The 17,602-nt window shown below is 38.7% G+C and overlaps 1 protein-coding gene across 2 annotated transcripts; it reads left to right on the top strand.

The window, feature by feature from the left end:
- Positions 1 to 53: 53 nt before the first annotated feature.
- NDC1 (NDC1 transmembrane nucleoporin) lies at positions 54 to 17,602 on the top strand. Of its 2 annotated transcripts, XM_086753251.1 has the most exons (19): positions 54 to 379; positions 452 to 572; positions 2,037 to 2,138; positions 2,498 to 2,672; positions 3,168 to 3,306; positions 4,722 to 4,830; positions 6,238 to 6,289; positions 6,926 to 7,058; positions 9,288 to 9,380; positions 10,109 to 10,190; positions 11,071 to 11,226; positions 12,306 to 12,345; positions 12,445 to 12,560; positions 12,691 to 12,809; positions 13,049 to 13,099; positions 14,036 to 14,099; positions 15,276 to 15,376; positions 16,334 to 16,494; positions 17,342 to 17,602. In XM_086753251.1, the coding sequence occupies exons 1-19, from the start codon at positions 338 to 340 to the stop codon at positions 17,403 to 17,405; spliced, it is 1,920 nt and encodes a 639-aa protein (XP_086609377.1). In that variant the 5' UTR covers positions 54 to 337; the 3' UTR covers positions 17,406 to 17,602. The 2 variants fall into 2 exon arrangements, with proteins under 2 accessions (XP_086609377.1, XP_086609376.1); XM_086753250.1 differs by having other exon boundaries at positions 55 to 379; positions 12,306 to 12,560.

The raw sequence follows: 17,602 nt of genomic DNA, 5'->3' as shown, positions 1-17,602 counted from the left end.
CCCGGCTGTGCGCCCGCCCAGCGCGTTCGGTAGCCAGCGCCGCCTCGGCGGGGTCCGAGCTGCCCTGTAACGCTTCCCCACGGGCCAGCCGGCCATGGCGCCGGGGGCCGGGCCTCCCTCAGCGTGGCGCAGAGCACGCCGGGACTTGTAGTCCTTCCCCACGCGAGTAGTCACTTCCGCTCGAGGGGGCGGGGAAAGCGAGCCTACGCGCCTCCCATTGGCTGATGACCATCCGGCCTCCCGGCGTGCGGCGGAAGTGGCGTGCAGCCGGCGAGGGGCGGCCGTTTAACGGCGGAGACTTTGAACGGCGGGGCGAGCGAGCGGGCCGGCCGCCGCCATGGAGGCGGGGACGGGCCGGCAGCGAGCGCTGCTCCGCCAGGTGAGTGTGGGGCCTGAGGGCGGGGGCGGCCGCCTCCGGTCCCCGCGGCCGCTCATGTTCTGCTTCCCTCAGGTGCTGGGCTGGAGAGTGGCGGCCGCCGTCGCCTGGGCCGTGCTGCTGCTGCCCGTCTGCACCGCGGCCTTCGTCGTCCTCAGCGGCCTCGACCCCTTCCACCCGGTGCGCTGGATCTCGAGTAGGTGCCCCGGGGGCGGCGGGGTCGCGGGAGCCGTGGCGGTGGGGTGGGGGGCAGCAGCCCCGGAATGGCCTGCTGGGGGGCTCCCGGGAGAGGAGACGGCGTCGCCGTGTGTCAGCAGAGCACAGACTGCACGGCCGTGTGCTTTCGGGTACCTCTCAGATCCGCTTGTGATCACAGCAGAGATTGCTTAAGCGCTTTGTTACTTTTTTTTTTTTTTTTTTTTTTCTTGCGCTGAGTGGGGTGGAGCACTGGCACAGGCCGCCCAGAGAGGTGGTGGATGCCCCATCCCTGGAAACGTTCAAGGCCAGGTTGGACGGGGCTCTGAGCAACCTGATCTGGTTGGAGATGTCCCTGCTCCTGGCAGGGGGGTTGGACTGGCTGACCTTTGAAGGTCCCTTCCATCCCTAACCATTCTATGATTCTATAAAGTGACCCAATATGAATATTTTAAATCCATTTATAAAATAAAATATTTTTCTGGTGGAATACTTGACAAAGTGCCCTTTGACATTTTTGTACTTTTACAGTTGCACATTTGTAGTTGTGGGTTATTTTTCTCCTATCTATTGTTTTGGGCTCAGTCTCCGAGTATGGGAACAGCCTATGGCATTGAGTTATGTTTCTACTTTGTGTGTTTCTGAATCGTCCTTAGGCTTTGGAACATAAGTTTCTGTGTTACTTATAGCCATAATTCTCCCTAGGTAGAAATAACTGTTGCCAGCTCCTGGAAGTATATCCTTCAGAGAAAAAAATAGGTTAAGTGACTTAGTTCTCTGTTCTAAGTACTTGGACACGCTTCCCCTTTCTGCCCTGAACAGCTGCTCTTTGCATAAAGAGCTTAAGTTTCCTCTAACTTTGGTGCCTTCAGTCGTAAGTGAAATTCCTGAAATAGCTGCTCTGCATGGTGAGAATAACTTTCCCTCGAGTGCACGCGCAGAAAATTGACAGCTGTTTAGATGGAAGCTTGATACCTATGATCATTTAGCTGCTCTGGGCAGGGAGACTTGATTTCTTTCTGCTTTTGATTGGTTCTTTTGGGCTTTTGTATTTTCAAAAGCAATTTACTCTGTAAGGAATTTATTTTAAGTGTGGCTGTATAGTTGCAGCTTTTATTAGGTGAAGGGAAGCTGTATTATTTGGGCCATAGTGTAATTCACTTGGAAAGATTTTTTTTTTTTAAAAAAAAAAAAACAAAAAACAAAATTCTGAGTGTTGACTCATGAGAAAACCTCTTACAAGGCTGTAAAATAGTTTCTGTGAAATTTAAATATGGTTTTATGTAGAAATGTTGTGCAGCTGGGCAGATTTGCTATGAGACTACAGCATCCAGGGAACCTTACTCCCCTTTATGCACTCAGTAGATTATTGCGAACCGATAAAGTGTTCTTTTCTGTAACTTAGTGTGTCACTGTTGTGTTACTGTGATATTCCGACCAATAATATTTTCTTTTTAAATTTTAGATTCTTTCAATGATTTATATACTTCCTACGTCATCTTTTGTGTCCTCCTTATGTCTGTGGTGATACTAGTAATAAGCATCTTCAACGCTGAGTTTTATGCAGGTGGGTTATGTAAATTGCTGGACTGTCTGTGGCACCTGAATTAAGTAGGATGAACATTTAAAGAGATTTATATTTACATTTGAGGTACTTAATGTTGGTAGATTTCCTTTAAAATTAATATAGACAGTATGCAAAGCTTATTTTTACGTAAATAATCCCAGATTCCTGCTTACATCACGGCTAAGACCCTCTTAGCTGAGCTATTTCATTGATTTCTTTATCATTTAATGACTGATTCCAACTGTGAAAAGTTCTTTGGTGACAATGTCTTTGTTTTTTTGTTTCTTTTCCACCTCCCCCCCTTAATGAAGAGTTTTATTACTAAGAAATGAAAAATCACTTTTGGCTTTTATTTACAGTCGTGCCATTGATACCATGCTCTCGATTAGCACTGATAGGAAAAATTATTCACCCTTGGCAAGTTGCCCATTCGGTTGTTCATGCTATCATGGGAATATTGGTCGCTTGGTGCGCAGCAGTTATGACAAAAGGGAAATTCCAGTTTCTTGCTGTGCCCTGCATGTCTTCAGAAAGGTAATTATTTATTTGTGTGTGTGTTAAAGATAAATTATGCAAAGAACTTGTGCTGGAAAATGTATTTACGGATGGCTTCTTTAAAACAAAAAGCTAAATTTGAGTACTATCAAAAGAAGCACAATTATATGTCGATATCCTTTATTAAAGGACAGGAAATACCCTCTGTAAATGTTGCAATACAGAGAAAAATAGCTGGACCAGAAGAACTAAATTGCCAGAATTCTTAATGGAAAGTTGAATGCTGACAAATTGGTTGTCACGTGAACTAAGTCTTGGTCTTCTGCTTAATGAGGAGTACTTCATAAATACCGGAAGCATCCTCATGCAAGAATTACAAAAATAGGTGGTGAGATTCCTACTTCAGAAAAGACATATTGTATGTACTGATCAGGAAAGTAAAATCAGACTTCTGATTTGAACTTCCTACGGCTAGGATGACTTTTTTTTTTTTTTTTTTTAAACTCAGAATTAATGCTAAGTTTTCTATTTTAGCCTAGATGATGCTGTTCCTCAGATGTGCCTAAATGAATATAACCTCTTTTTTCTACTTTTGGGAGCTTTCATGGGATACAGTTACAGTCTTTTGTATCTTATTAACAATATGAATTATTTGCCATTTCCAATCATACAGGTAAGAAGTTTAAACACCTTTGTGGAAAGACATGTCTAAGTAAATTAAAAATGTGTTGACTGGTTTTATTTTTGAATATAGCAGTAGCAGCTGTCTGTTGCATGCTTTCTGTAATAGATGAAGCATACACTCAGCTCTAAGTGCCAGTAGCGCTCATCTTCCTCCTTCCTGCTCAGCCCCTTTCAAATGAACACAGACATCCGGGATGCTGTGACTCTAAAATTTGTGCCCCTCTGATGCACGTTAAAAGCTGGCTGAGCTGGACCATTACAGAAGGTGAACTACAGAAAAGAAACAACACAGACACACTGAGTGTTAACTTCAGGAACTGACAAAAAGGGTCACCTAAAAGTTGAAAATCCTGAGAAGGAAAAAAAAGCATGTTATGAGTTGTAACTGCGTACCAGATAATTTCAAGTCTAAATAGCACATTAGATCTTACCTAAAGCTCAACATCCAAACACTGCCTGTGAGGTGCTATGAAAACTGAAACTCCATTAATTCCATTGGAGGAGGCTCTCACAGTTCTACAGAAATCTGTACCAGTGCGAAATGGTGAGGAGTGCCTTGTGAAACATCATCTTGCAAATACTTCTTCTGTTGCTGTAGCCTCACAGCAGACATTAGCTTTGCATGATTCCCAGATTTACAAAGTCCAACCAATTTGGCAAAAGGTGCTTTCAAACAAGGTTGGTTGTATTGGGAGGAAAACATTTAAGGCATGACCATTCAGTTTATCAGCTAACCAGGCACCACTTTGGCAATGCTGTAGTTACAGTACTTTAAAAAATGCAATTATTTGAATATTGTTAATTCTCCTTAGTCCCTTTTTTTTTTTTTAAATGCAACTTAGTCAAGTGAAAAATTAAAACACGTTGATTTCATTTGCATATAGTGTCAGATGAGTTGCTTTGGTCATTTGGAAAGACATATAATTTGTTTGCGTGGAGAAAGGTGTCAGTATTACGCTGGTTTCGCTGCTCAGAGGATTACTGACTGTAACTCATGCTTGTCTGAATTTTCACTGTATTTTAATGGAACACTTCTAATCTAGTAGATTAGAATATGCCTTCTTTGTGTGGGGTTTTTGTTTTTTTTTGTTTATTTTGCATTAGACAGCATTCTTCTAGTTTGTTCCCCTGTATATAGAGTCAATTTACTCCATCCTCCATTTTCATCCTGCTAAAAGTAGGAAAAGGGATGAGAACTAGAGATGGTTATAGAATGGCAGAAAGAGACTGGGAGAATAAATAGTAGGTGTAACACCTGGAATTGCCTTAAACTAATTTTTTTTTTTTTTGTTAATTAATCTAGATGTCAGGCTTTCAAGTACTTGGTCTTTTTTTTTTTTTTTTAACCATTTCCTTGATTTGTTCTGAATGCAGAATGCTAAACTAGTTTTTGTTTGTTTTTAGCAATACAAGTACTTACGTTTCAGAAGATCTTTGCCTCTCCTCGTTAAACACAGTTGTGTGGAATCGCTATATTTTGTTAGAAACTTCTGTGTCGCATATTACTTTTTTGGTAAGGGTTCCTGAAATGCGTGCTCTATCTCTTCTTTTTTTAAATTCCTGTATTTTGAAAACTTTGTCTTTAGTCAGTCAGGCCTGTTATACTATTTTTCAGCCTTCCAAGTAAGTTGCTGAAGGTACATAGCTTGTTTAAATAAATAAGAGATCTGACACCTCTCCAAAACAGTAAGAAAAGGCACAGGGTTTGTACAGCAATGTTTGTGTTATGGCAGTTCTTACAGCCTCACAGAAGCTTGTTTAGCATGTGAGAAATGTCTCTTCTCCGAAGATGTTAAACCTTCTATAAGAACTTATTGTCTAGCTGGTAACATTCGAAGAAGATGACAGTATTCTAAGGAGAGGGAGTGGGGAACAATAGTTTCCTGACCTGGAGTCTGCGTTTGGTTGCTGTACCAAAAACATAGATTACTGTGTCTGGTGATCTCTTCTGTGCAGGAAATCTTATTGCAGGCAGCTGTGAAATAACTTGCATGTAAGAGGAGCTACTAAATTCTAATCAGCTGGTGGTTACAGGTGTACATTTTAAAACCTGATGCTTTGGGCCACTGTTTACATACCTGTCCTGAAAATAGCATACCGTACCTGGCAAAAAATATTATGAATCTGAAAACACAGTGGAGTTTAAAAAATTTGGTTCAGTCTGTAATATATATTCCCTTTTTTCTTTAAATATTCCCAAATATTTTTTAACATGGATAAACTTCTCCATGCCTTGGACTGCTCCTTCCATTGCCTGGCAATGGAAATACAGCATCACAGAGCTGAACCTGACATACCAGCAGCAAGTATGACTTCACTATATGTAGTGTTGCTGTATTTTCACATTATTTGTTTTAGTGAAAATTAGCACTTTGGCTTTATTCTCAAGTGCCCTTTGTATTATTAGGAGGAAGCTTGGGTAGGCAAAAGCAGTATGGCTCCCTCCTTCCCTTATGAAACTAAAGTTTGACCTTTAAAACTGTAGTTAAAAAAAAAAAAGAAAAATCTGAAGTATGGTGGTTCTATATCAGTTTCCATTAAAATTAAAAGCACTCTGCTGCTGCCTGAGCTGTAGTGAAAATTAATATTAAGTTACTATTAACGCTCTTTTGTTAGTAAGGAAACACAAATAACTCAATGCTGAGAAGCCTGCAATAAAAGATGAAGTCTGTATCTCTCAATGTATAGTTGCTGGCCTGAAGCCTTTTTTCATTCTTTTGTTTCTCTTCCTTAAAAAAAAAAAAAAACAAAAAAAACCCAACAAAACAGCCCCAAAGGCAGATTGTTTCCAAGTGCACGCATGTCACGAGACCAGTCTCTTGTCTCTATACATGCATTCTACTTTTGTCATCTTTGTGGCCTGTTGTGTATGTGTTTTGCCGTGTCATGTTTATTTCAGTGTTTCTTTTTGCTCCCCTAGGTTATATCCCAAAGGCATGGATAAGTACCACAATGGATCTTCACATAGACAGGTAGGTAGTACGTTGTGCCGAAAACTTCTGGGACAATATTGCTGACAGCTCCCTTTGCTGGAGAAGTCCAGTGCAGCAGCTGGCTCTGTGTGTGTAGTAGGACTCAGTTCCTTCCCTCCACCCATGGAACGTGGGGAGCATTGGGTGCTTCTGAAATGGATCCAAAAGGAACCAACGTCCCCTTGTCGGAACCGTGTTGTAGATAGTCATTAAGAAATCCTCTCTAGTTTCCTCCATCTGTAAGTCTCTAAAATGCTAGAAAGGCAAATCTCTCCAAATTTCATACAGGTGTTCTGTCTGCTTTTCTGTGTTTAGGTGGGGCATATCTTTGTTTTTATATGGCTGCTATTTGTTTTAAAATAGAGAAGCTGAAGTCTTAATACCTTAATTGACTAAAACTGTAATCATGATTTATTTCTTATTTCTTTTCTCCTTTCTTTTATTTCATTATTTTTTCTTAACTTCAGTTCATCACAGTTATTGAAAAATTAAAGAAATGGTATCACAAACACCTTTAAGAAACTTTTTGCAAAAAAAAAATTGCAACTTTATTCTTGCAATTATCATTACTGTAACAGCTTACTGTAGACATCTTCCATAATAAAAATACTTGTATCTTTGTTGTTTTATCTGCAGTAAATTGCATTCTCTTGACACTCTGACTGGCTTATTGGATCTCTCCTTGTTTTACCATGCCTGGCTATGTGGCGTATTTCTTCTGATTACCTGGTACCTTGCATGGTTGCTCTTCAAAATCTATGCTACAGAGGTTAGTACTTAGTGCTAAAGGTGTAATGTCAGTGTTTCACATATAATACTTCACTTTCAAAAGCAGTTTTACTAGGAAATAACTTGTAATGAATTTTTGAATTTTCAAAGCATGCACTACAGATAATATCTGGTAATTGAACGGTCAGGAGAGGCCTGGGTGTTAACTGACTTTCTCTCCTTATAGCAGGACAAGTCTGTGCTGCTTACAAAATGAATGCTTTGTTATTTCCACCACCTCTTCTTACTCCTCTACTTGTTTCTGTGTCCCCCTTCTCCTGTTGGTGTTTGATGCTAAATCCATGCAGATGCTGTTGGGGCCACTCTAACGAAGAACCACTTCGTGCTTGATGGAGTCTGCACCATGTTCTTCATCCTCTTTAGCTGTAGAGACAGCTGAGCCAGCACAGCATCCATATGTGTCTTGCAGAGCTTACTATCTCTGTCTTCTGAATGTGTTTCCATGGAATGATTTTGTATTTGAGTGTGAGACCAGCTGAAGACCTGTGACAAACAGCTACAGGTGACATAGGAAGATAACATCCAGAAACTGCGTAGCTCTCAATCCAATTTTACAATGGGAAAGAGAACAAAATGCTGTCACTGTTCTGTTAGCTGAATTCTAGAGGTCTCAAATTTGAGCAAACCATCAAAGTACGCTTTCTCTGAAGCAGAGACATGTTAATCTAATTCAGGCTACAGTATTAAAATAGACTTCAAGCAATCTTGGGAATTAAGATGCGTTTCCTTTTCATTAAATCATAAAGTTACAAATTAATATGGCTAAAAAAACCCTTTTGAAATATGTAATGAATTGTACTAGAATAAATGTGAGACCATGACTGAAGAGAGAAAAAAAAAGCCTTGCTAACAAATAATTGGAAAAGACTTGATCTTTAACTAATCCAGATATTTCTTTGTAAGAATACAGAAGAAGAAAATTGTTACTATAACTTGATTTTTTTTTTTTTTTAAACATTATTAGACTGCAGGATCAGTAAGAAAAAAGCAAGGTTTAAATCCTGGACCAATGCATTGCTGCAAAACACTCTTACGGGATGAAATGGTGCTTGTTGGAGTGTTAGCTTTAATTAAAAAAGATCTATTTGTTGTGACTGCCTGGAGAAAAGATTAACAATGTGTCAAGCATAACTGATGCAATGATGTGTCAGAATCTGTAGAGGCTCTAACAGCAGCTCTGAGGTATGAACAGCCTTTTTCAAAGGATAATAGTTGAAGGAGTAGTGAACACTGTGTGTCAAGGTCTGTAATTATTGTATTGCTTATAAAACTGTGGAAGACAAAAGAAACATTCAGCTGTGAAGGTTTAAAAAGGACCTTACCCTCATGACTGTTGAACAAAAGTTTTGTTTATCCACATTATTTGTTTTTTTATGAGCTAAAAAACTTCTACAGCTGTTTGTAAATATTTGCATAGTGTTAACTGAAAAGTCAGGAAATAAATTGTAAACTTAGTACATGAAGTCACTTTATTAATGCTTTGAAAGCAATTGCTATCTCAAGTTTCAATCTTGAAGTTAGAAACAGAGAATAGAGCAGTAAATGAGTGCAGTAATGCAAAACTGGCAAGTAATCTGTGCCCAAACCTGTCCATGTCAAATAGTCTTAAAAAAAGCAATGTTTAATACCATTTAAGAGCTGCTATTTACATTTTAAATGTTGTAGCCACAAGAACAGAAATTCTGTTAAAACACAATGTGAATGTCATGATAAAAATAAAAAATTCATTAGTTTATCAGTGAAACGGTGCAAAAAAAAAAGAATTAAAAAAAATTTCTTTTATTATTTGGTGAAAGAACCCTCAGTTCTTCACCAGGGTGGTTACACTGTTACAGACAGACATTATTGTTTAGATTTCAGTCTTATTTCTGAATGTGGTGTCAGTAACTTTTCCCTTGGGTATGCAGTTAGAGGAATTTCTTTTCATAACGATACCATGCCTGTAGCTACGAATTATACTGGTACATGGAAGGAATTTGAAGATAAAGATATCTGAATTTTCTAAGATTTCTCAGTTTTAAACATAAGGGGTAAAGTCTTTTTGTTTCTATCTTGGAAATTTCAGGCTAGTTTACAGTGAGTTGACGGAGTGGGGTATGTGCTTTTGTAGTTCATCATTCATCTGACAAGTAGCAGCTCGGGTGTGCTCTTTCATAGGGTGCTCTTGTGTTTTGCTCTGTGTAACACAACTTCTGATGTTTATATTTAGACGCATCATTTTCCTGTCCAGCCAACTTTTGCTGAGGAGACAGACCAGTGCCTGCCCAAAATCTTAAACAGCAACCCTCCCCTCCTTATAAAGGTAATTGAATTCCCATCATCTGAGAAGGTGTTTCTCAAGGCATGCAATCAGATCTTCTAGGTACCGGTTATTATTTCAACTGAGGCACTAGTTCTTTAAAAAGCTGCCTCGGAACACTCGAGGCAGTTACACCTAATGGTGAAAACTTGTTTAGTAGTGACATCTGCTGGTGCTCACCACACTGTTCCTTTGAGCTGAAGACAGACTTCCTTAAAGGTAAGATCTGTTTGCCTGCAGTGTAAGTATTTTACTGTGTACTGATGCAAAACCAGCAGGTTAGTGATATTCGGGTTGTTTTAGCTCTCTCAACTTTGAGTCTTGTCAGATAAGCAGGTCTTTTTGTAAAACTTTTGTATGCTCTTAACACTTTGCCCCTGCTCCTTATATTTGAATTCTTATGTGTGTATTCTCTCTTGAAATTTAAAAATTATTTCCATATGTATGTTGAGATTTGGGTTTCTTTTTTAAAAAGACAATACTAAAAAGCTGTTTAAAATCTGTGAGTAAAGACGAGTAATTTTGGTCTGACTATGGTAATCATGAATGGGATTTACTGATTATAATACTTAGAAATTGGAGACCTCCCATAAGAAGTATTATGTAAATAGAGATAAGAATATTCTCCGGCATGTGCAAAATCCATATTTACTGATTTTACAGACCTCTGCTAAGACTGGAGATAGAATAGACTTCACATGCACTAAAACATTTTCCTTTTTTTTTGGTAGTTTTTAGCCTTACAAGACTTGATGTTACTTTCCCAGTATTCTCCTGTTCGACGACAGGAAGTCTTTAGCCTTAGTCAGCCAGGTAATTATAAAAGCTATTTAATCTTGATTCTTTTTCTTTTTTAAAAAGTGTTAGTCAAATGCTTTTAGAAGTTACTTCATGCTGTGGTGCATGCTACATAAGCCAGAAGGCCTCATAAGTAAATTATGATGCCTTTTTCAGAAGGATGCTTAATTATCTATACTCGTATTGTTTAATCTACTAAACTCAACAAATTCTGATGCCTGTTTTATTTAAATGACAGCCATGAGGAAATACAGGTCTTAGGGTATGGAAAGCAGGGTCCTCTTGACACCACCAGTCAAGTAGTCCAAACTGAATATCTAACAGATGGGTGTGAAGACTAATGTTCAGATCTGAGTGAGATAAATCAAGCATAAAGAGTGAGTTACCACTAGAGCTGTGAAAGCAAACAGTGGCTATAATTTCAATTAGTATTCAAGCCTGTTGCTATACACAAAGATATGGCAGAGAAGGTCAATCAAAACTGCTTAAAAGCCTTCAAGAACTTTTTGTTACGCCTCATCAGGAATTCTAGTGTTTGTACTAGTCCAAAACAGTTTACCATCACTATTGATATTACTTTCTTCATTTTAGTTGTTTGGTGATTTCAGATCTGAGGGGCTGAACTGCCTGGTTTTCCTGTTTGCTTAGTGAGTTTCACTGAACTCTAAAAAGAGTTACCCACTGACAGGAGGATAGAGTCTGTCCATGTTTTCATTTTCCTCTCAGTACAAATAAACTGTCTCAGTGAAAATGCGCTGTGTCTTTAGAAAAGGAGTGGTACTATAATCTTTAAAGCTTATGCTGAGAGCACATGGGCACTGTCAGAATAGATACAAGGATGAGTATCCCCGTTAAACACACCCACTGCGTTTCCTTTTTGTGTGCATGCTGCTAGGTGGGCACCCGCACACCTGGACTGCAATATCAAGGGAGTGCTTGAGTCTTCTGAGTGATCTGACCCAGAGGCTGATCACACAGCAGGAAGCTGCAGCAGCAAATGGGAGAGCAAAGCAGCCAGCAGGAGAGCTGAAAGTATCTCCACAGACTCCAGGTATGTGAGGAAACGCTCATAATAGTTTGTAAAGCGTGAAAGTACCGATAGATTACAGAGGTACCTTAGTCTCAATTGGTTGTATGGGGAAAATGAGTCACAGCTTTTTCTGCGAATAAATGCAAACAAAAAAAAGTGTCTCCACTAATTTCATGTTAGATATTCTTGCTGAAATAATCCCCAAATAACGAGAGAACTTGTAAAGATCATGTTTGCTGAGTTTGTTTACTTTGCACAGTGTTATGTTTAACAATATTTTTTCCACAATTGAATGAATTAAGGAGATCTAACTATTACAGTTCTATTAAGTGGTTGAACTTAGCACAAGGAAAAATTAAGTCTTGCCAAGAGATGCTTTGTAATTTGCATAGCTGCTCTTATGATTAGTTTAAGATGGTAAAATCAGTTTTTGCTTTCTTGTGAGGACTTTTAACATGTTTGTGTGATTCACTAGTATCACTGTAGAACACGAAAAGACTCTTTGCATGCATTGCATGCAGTGTGCGGCCTGCATGCATTTCATGCCAGACTTAGGCATAATTCCTGGCAGCAGAGCTGTGTTAGCACAAGGGGTGCCAGGTGAATCCCTTAGCGGTCGGTGCCTAGGACACCAGGGCTCTGGGAACACCAGCGGACTGTTGGTATGTCTGAGGTGAATTTCTTCTAGTGCTGCTGTTCCTTGGATTTTGTGGCTGACATGTCTTTTCTTACATACCAAGCAGAATCAGAAAGAATTGCCATTCATGTGGAGGTAGCCTTTTTTCCTGGTGCTTAATCCTAAAAGCACACTTTATATAGATGTATACCGGGGCATCATGATGCTAGCTAGCAAAAGGAGAAAAACAAGTAAACGCACAGGGGTCCTTCTCATCACTTGCTGCTCTTAAACTGATAAACTTTTAAAACACTTCATGTTCACGTGGATATGTACTTCTTTGCAAAACCACAGTGGAAACAATGTCCTTTAATAAAAGCTCTAAGGGCAGAGAGATTCTTGAAATAGCAATCAAATAACAAACTCATCTTTTATTTCACATGTGCCAGCCTTTGTCTTAATGCATTGTGTTCTTTGTTATTAGGAGCTGCTGTGACAGAAGACATGTCTTTGCAGTCACAGAGGTCTAATATCATTCCCCGAGCCTCCATGTCTTCACTGGTTAAATCCTCCCTCATGCCTTTAAAGACATCGCCTGGATCTGATGTTGGTTCGCCTTTCAGCTCACCTGCTTTAAATTGCAAGATGGGAATTCTGGATGCAAACTCTCCTTGGCATGGATCAGGCCAAAATTCGCGTGTTACGAGAAGGGGACCAAAGCTGTGGACGCCAAGTGCAGGTAGAGGTTTTTCCACAGCACTGTTTTTAGTCATAAGTGTAGCAGGCATGTCAATAGAGATCTGTCTCTTGATGATTAAAGTGACAGCAACCGTTTTTTTTTTTCTGAAGATACTGTATTTTTCTTGTAGATCTACAAATGAATGGTTCCCACCACGAATCCTTCCCAGTGGTCTCTGCTGCAAAAGTTGACAGTGAAGCAGTACAGCCAAGCTTTATTTACACATGGCTTCAGAACAAGCAAGAACAGGTAAAGCAAAAGTTGTAGTACAGATAGGTTACAGCCCGTGCAGCTTAGGTGTTCTTTCTTCTGCAAGAACTTTCCATTTTTTTAAATTAATAATTCCTTCTCCAGTTAGCTGACAAAACACCTTCCTCCCACCCCTAAATCCCTTTATACTGCGAGAAGACGGTAGAATTGAGGATGGCCAACTATGCATACCTTCAGATAAATACAGATTATATTTTTAATCTCTTGTTTCTTTTCAGATAAAAAACTTCTTGTCAAAACGAGTGTTGATAATGTATTTCTTCAGTAAGGTAATTATGATTATACATTTTGTGACTGAGCAGCATGGACTAAAAATGCATGAGCATATGGGTTCTGCTGTGGCAGAATAATAATACTTGTTTAAACTAATCTGATTATAAGCTGCATTTTGCTTAAAGCATCATGTACTAGTAAAACACAACTGAGAACATAAATGCAATTGTCTTGATACACTAATGGTAAGATGACACAGGTTCTAGTTAATTTTAAAATTCAATTAACTGGTTTTTGTTAGGTCAATGTATCAAATTCTTTATAGATTTCCTTTGTGGGAGAAGCTAGAACATTGGGAATTTCTCCTTATGAAATACTGGTACTAATATTAGTGCTGCTTTTCAGGTGAACTTGAACACTTAAACTAAACTTGCACAGTGTTTATACAGAAAAACAACTGGGTATTTCCCTTAGCATAACTGGACAGTAACTCAACTAAGTTTTACAGAAGCATCCTCCTCTACTTTAGGTCTTTGTTTTTCAGGGATTTAAGTATTTTCTGCAAGTAGAGATCATATTTTTATATGCATAAGTTTTCAGTGTATGTGATAATGGTTTATGCTTACATCTACAACAGTGTTTTCTTATCAGTTACAGACTGGAGCAGAGACTGAGGCAAGGAAGATCATTAAATAGGCCTGGGGGAATTGTATTGTTGTATTGATAATTTAGTCCTTGAAAACTAGTTAGCTGATATAGTTTATTTTTCTGAAAGTCACAACCATTGCTATAGCTTTGTGGGCAGCTCCTGTCCAAAAAAATGTTAGTTTCTTAAAAGATAAGATTTTTTCTGGGTATTCCCTTCTATCTGTCAGCCTTGATGTTTCTTTCTGAGGGGAGGGACATGACCCTATTAAATACCTTGATTGAAACAGGCCATTTTGCTGGTATTATTTATAAAGTGCACTCAGAGTGCTTTCATTTCTTCTCAGCACCCCGAAGCCTCCATCCAAGCTGTCTTCTCTGATGCCCAAATGCACATCTGGGCTTTGGAAGGTAAGCAGTTTCTGTTCCCAGGTGTTCCACTCCGTTGGCTCATGGAACTACAACTAAAAGGATCCGATTCCAGGTTTCTGGGGCTCTGTACTTCATAAATGCAATGGAGGAATAATCTTTAAATCTATTTTGAAAAAATATGCAGGTGCATTTCAGATACCAACATGAATAAAGGTCTAATTTATTTGTTTTGACATCCCATGCGAGATCTCCTTTATGGTCTGTAGAGATTCCTAAACTTGATTTCTGTTGGTTCTCTCCAATATGAACCCACGTATCACTTTTACATTCTTTTCAGTAACAGATTTATGATGTCTCTTTACAACAACTTTTCTGCCTAAAGGCTCTGGGTCTTTCTCTGTTAATCAGAGTGTTGAGGGAGGGAGGCACTCGGGTAGTAACTTACCAATAAACAGGAAAAGATGATCTGCAGAGAATTAAAAGAACCAATAACTACGTGGTTGCACTGTGGGATTTTCTTGTTTCTTTCAAAGTCATGAGCAAATACCAGTATTGATAGAATCTTTTATTTGTCTCTGCAAAAGGTGATCTTTTTTCCTAGGTTAGATGCTTTATGGGCAGATACGCCAGGCTGTGTCAGGCTGAAGGTGATGAGTTAGGATGTATAGAGTCAGGAGGTGCGAATCGCGTGTACAGTTTGCAGAAAAGCAGAAGATATCATTTCTGTTTTAACTATGGGCAGAGGGCTAGGTTGTCATTTTAAAAAATAAGATAAACAAGTAAACTGAGAAGGGATTAAAAGCTAAATCAAGGTTTCCCTCTCTTAGCAGAGAGTTCTTCATACCAGCTGAACAGAAAAAGTTAAGTGATCTGGAAATGTTTCTGTATGGCTACAAGAATTATGAAATAGGTCCTGTCTCTTGGTTGATGTCAGGTACAGCTCCAGAGCACTGGAAAGAAGGAGCCAATGCTTTTTAAGAATTTATTTTATACAATGTCTTTTGCCTTATCATCAACCTCAAACTATTGTACAGCTGTCAAACCAGTGGCTGGTTTAGTCTTGAAGCAAGTCAAAGCTGAGGTAACTGTCATCTAGCTGCGGTAAGTCTGGAAGAATTCCACTGCAGTAGTAGAATCTTCAGGCAAAATCATGATCTTTGTTAATGTTTCATAAGTTGAGAATTCAGTAATTACAGCATACTTCTTTTTTTAAAGGTCTGTCTCATTTGGTGGCAGCCTCCTTTACTGAAGACCAATTTGGAGTTGTCCAAACTACACTGCCAGCTATCCTGAATACTTTACTGACTCTTCAAGAGGTAAAAGCTGTTAACTTTTCCTTACTGCAGAAGAAGTTTAGGAGAAGAGGAGGAGTTTTTGTTAGTTTTATATTTTGATGTTGCTGACCAGTCCTAGGATTCAAGTTGTTCCCACTGTAAATGGCCTCTCTTCAGGAGTTACTCTGAACAAAACAGCTAGTTGCTACTATGTGCATTATGGAACAGCTGAATAAAAACCTTGTTAAGTTTTAAAATGTAGAAGTAGAAAGCATGTTTTCAATGAAATATTTTAATTTTAAAAAAATGGTATTGTGTGCTCAGTTAAAGACCTTATTTCAGGGATGCAGCAATTATAATACTGTATTTTATGCATAGTTAGGACTTATTCGTTATTTGGCTGTATACCATTCCTTGTGCAACCTGGAGCACTTGGAGATATTGTGAATCACAGGAGAGAAGATCTGTGTGGTGTTTCTCTACTAAGACATTACTCAAATTGCTGATGTTTGTGTAATGTGTATTTTTAAAAAAATCTAGATTTGTTTCCAAGGCTCCGTGTGTCCTGTTGACATAATCATTTTACACTGCCTTAATGGAGATTTTTGGAAGGAATTTAGACATTATTAAAATTCCTCAGTGTAAGTCATCTATTCCAAGAACAGGCACTGGGGAGGGGGAACTCACACCAATACCCTTGTTTCTGAAAGACACAAGTTATAATACAAGACAGAATTGTATTTCTACTGCAGCGTGCACTGTGCTTAACATTTAAGACTCATTAACAGAGAATCTTATTTCACAGAACTTGGTTCTGTGTTCACATTGATGGCCAGGAAGTGCAAGGTCAGGCTCAGTCTCCAATCCATTTTTCTGTGCATTGGTGGAATTGCTGAACTTGCACTTTCTTTTTGCTTTATTTGACACAAACGTGCTGCTAGTTGCATTATGAAATAATTGAACAGATGAAACAAGTTCATTTATGTATTTTTCAATCAGGTTGTAGACAGATACTTCAAACTGCCTCATGTTTCTAGCAAGCCCCCCAGGATTTCAGGAAGTCTGGTGGACACATCCTACAAAACGCTACGATTTGCACTTAGAGCTTCTCTGAAAACAGCACTATACCGGATAACTACTGTCTTTGGAGAACACTTAAAGTAAGGACATTTTCATGAGTGCTTGCTTGCTAAATTTAGTTTCAATTAATGTTATCGTACGATCTATGAAAAAGTTAGGGCATAAATCCCTTCAGGTCATTATGCTAACATGCTATTTTGGTATTTTTTGATTTGTGGAACCTTAAAAAAATTCTTGTGTAGCTATATGGTCCCCCTTAGAAACTTATTATTTATAGATTTCTGGGTAATTTTTCTTTGACTTTTCATGAACTCTGTAGAAGCAGTCCATGAAGACCACTCGTTTAATAAATCTTAGCTGTTGAAAAGAAAGTAAATCAACCAGAGATAATTACCTGTTCTGTAGGGAGAATCCTATGAAGAGTCCAAATAATCCAAGTCCCTTTCTGCTTGGTTGTCTGATGGCTCTTCCTCAGCTACTGTCACAGCAGACTTTCAATCTTGGCCTCTGAATACATGGGACACAAACTTCCTGCAGTATCTGCCCATCTCTCGGTGTGGGGATAAAATGTTACTCAATCTGGAAGTGCTACATGTACAGGAGAGAGCATTTTAAGACATTCTTACTTACCTAAATCATGCTTGCAAGTTAAAACAATTGCTTGTGTGTGTTTAAAGGTGAGGAAATAGGCTAGGATTTATAGGACAAGTGTCTTTTAGTAGTGGAAGCTGTTAAGAATTGACAGTTTTAAAGGTTAATATACTTTTTTGTCTTTTTCTTGGAACATAGGTTTTTCATACAGCTGGGTTTTCTAAAATTTAGCTTCAGTATAATTGTTGATTTCAATGTACACTTAATTTTGGCATGAGGCTTTATTGTGTATTATATTTAATGTAAAATCTTATGTTCTGCATTTGTTGTTTTTAGTGCAGTGCAAGTGTCTACAGAACATAAGAAAAGACTTCAGCAATTCTTGGAATACAAAGAATAACAGGTTTTGATGCAGCCATATTTTATTTTTTTTCCAACACTCTTCATAAGAAGAAAATGGGACTAATGAGCCTTTTTATCTTGGCTTTTTGGAAAAGCATATGGAAGTACAAGTCACAGAACAAAACTCTTTGAACTGTAGAAGAGCTCTTCCGGGTTTCGATCATCTTTTGTATAATAAAACTTTTCTAAAATTCA

The sequence above is a fragment of the Chlamydotis macqueenii genome, chromosome 8 (genome assembly GCF_036417535.1).
Source record: "Chlamydotis macqueenii isolate bChlMac1 chromosome 8, bChlMac1.mat, whole genome shotgun sequence".
Lineage (NCBI taxonomy): Eukaryota > Metazoa > Chordata > Aves > Otidiformes > Otididae > Chlamydotis > Chlamydotis macqueenii.
This window is presented reverse-complemented; position numbering and strand designations above follow the sequence as displayed.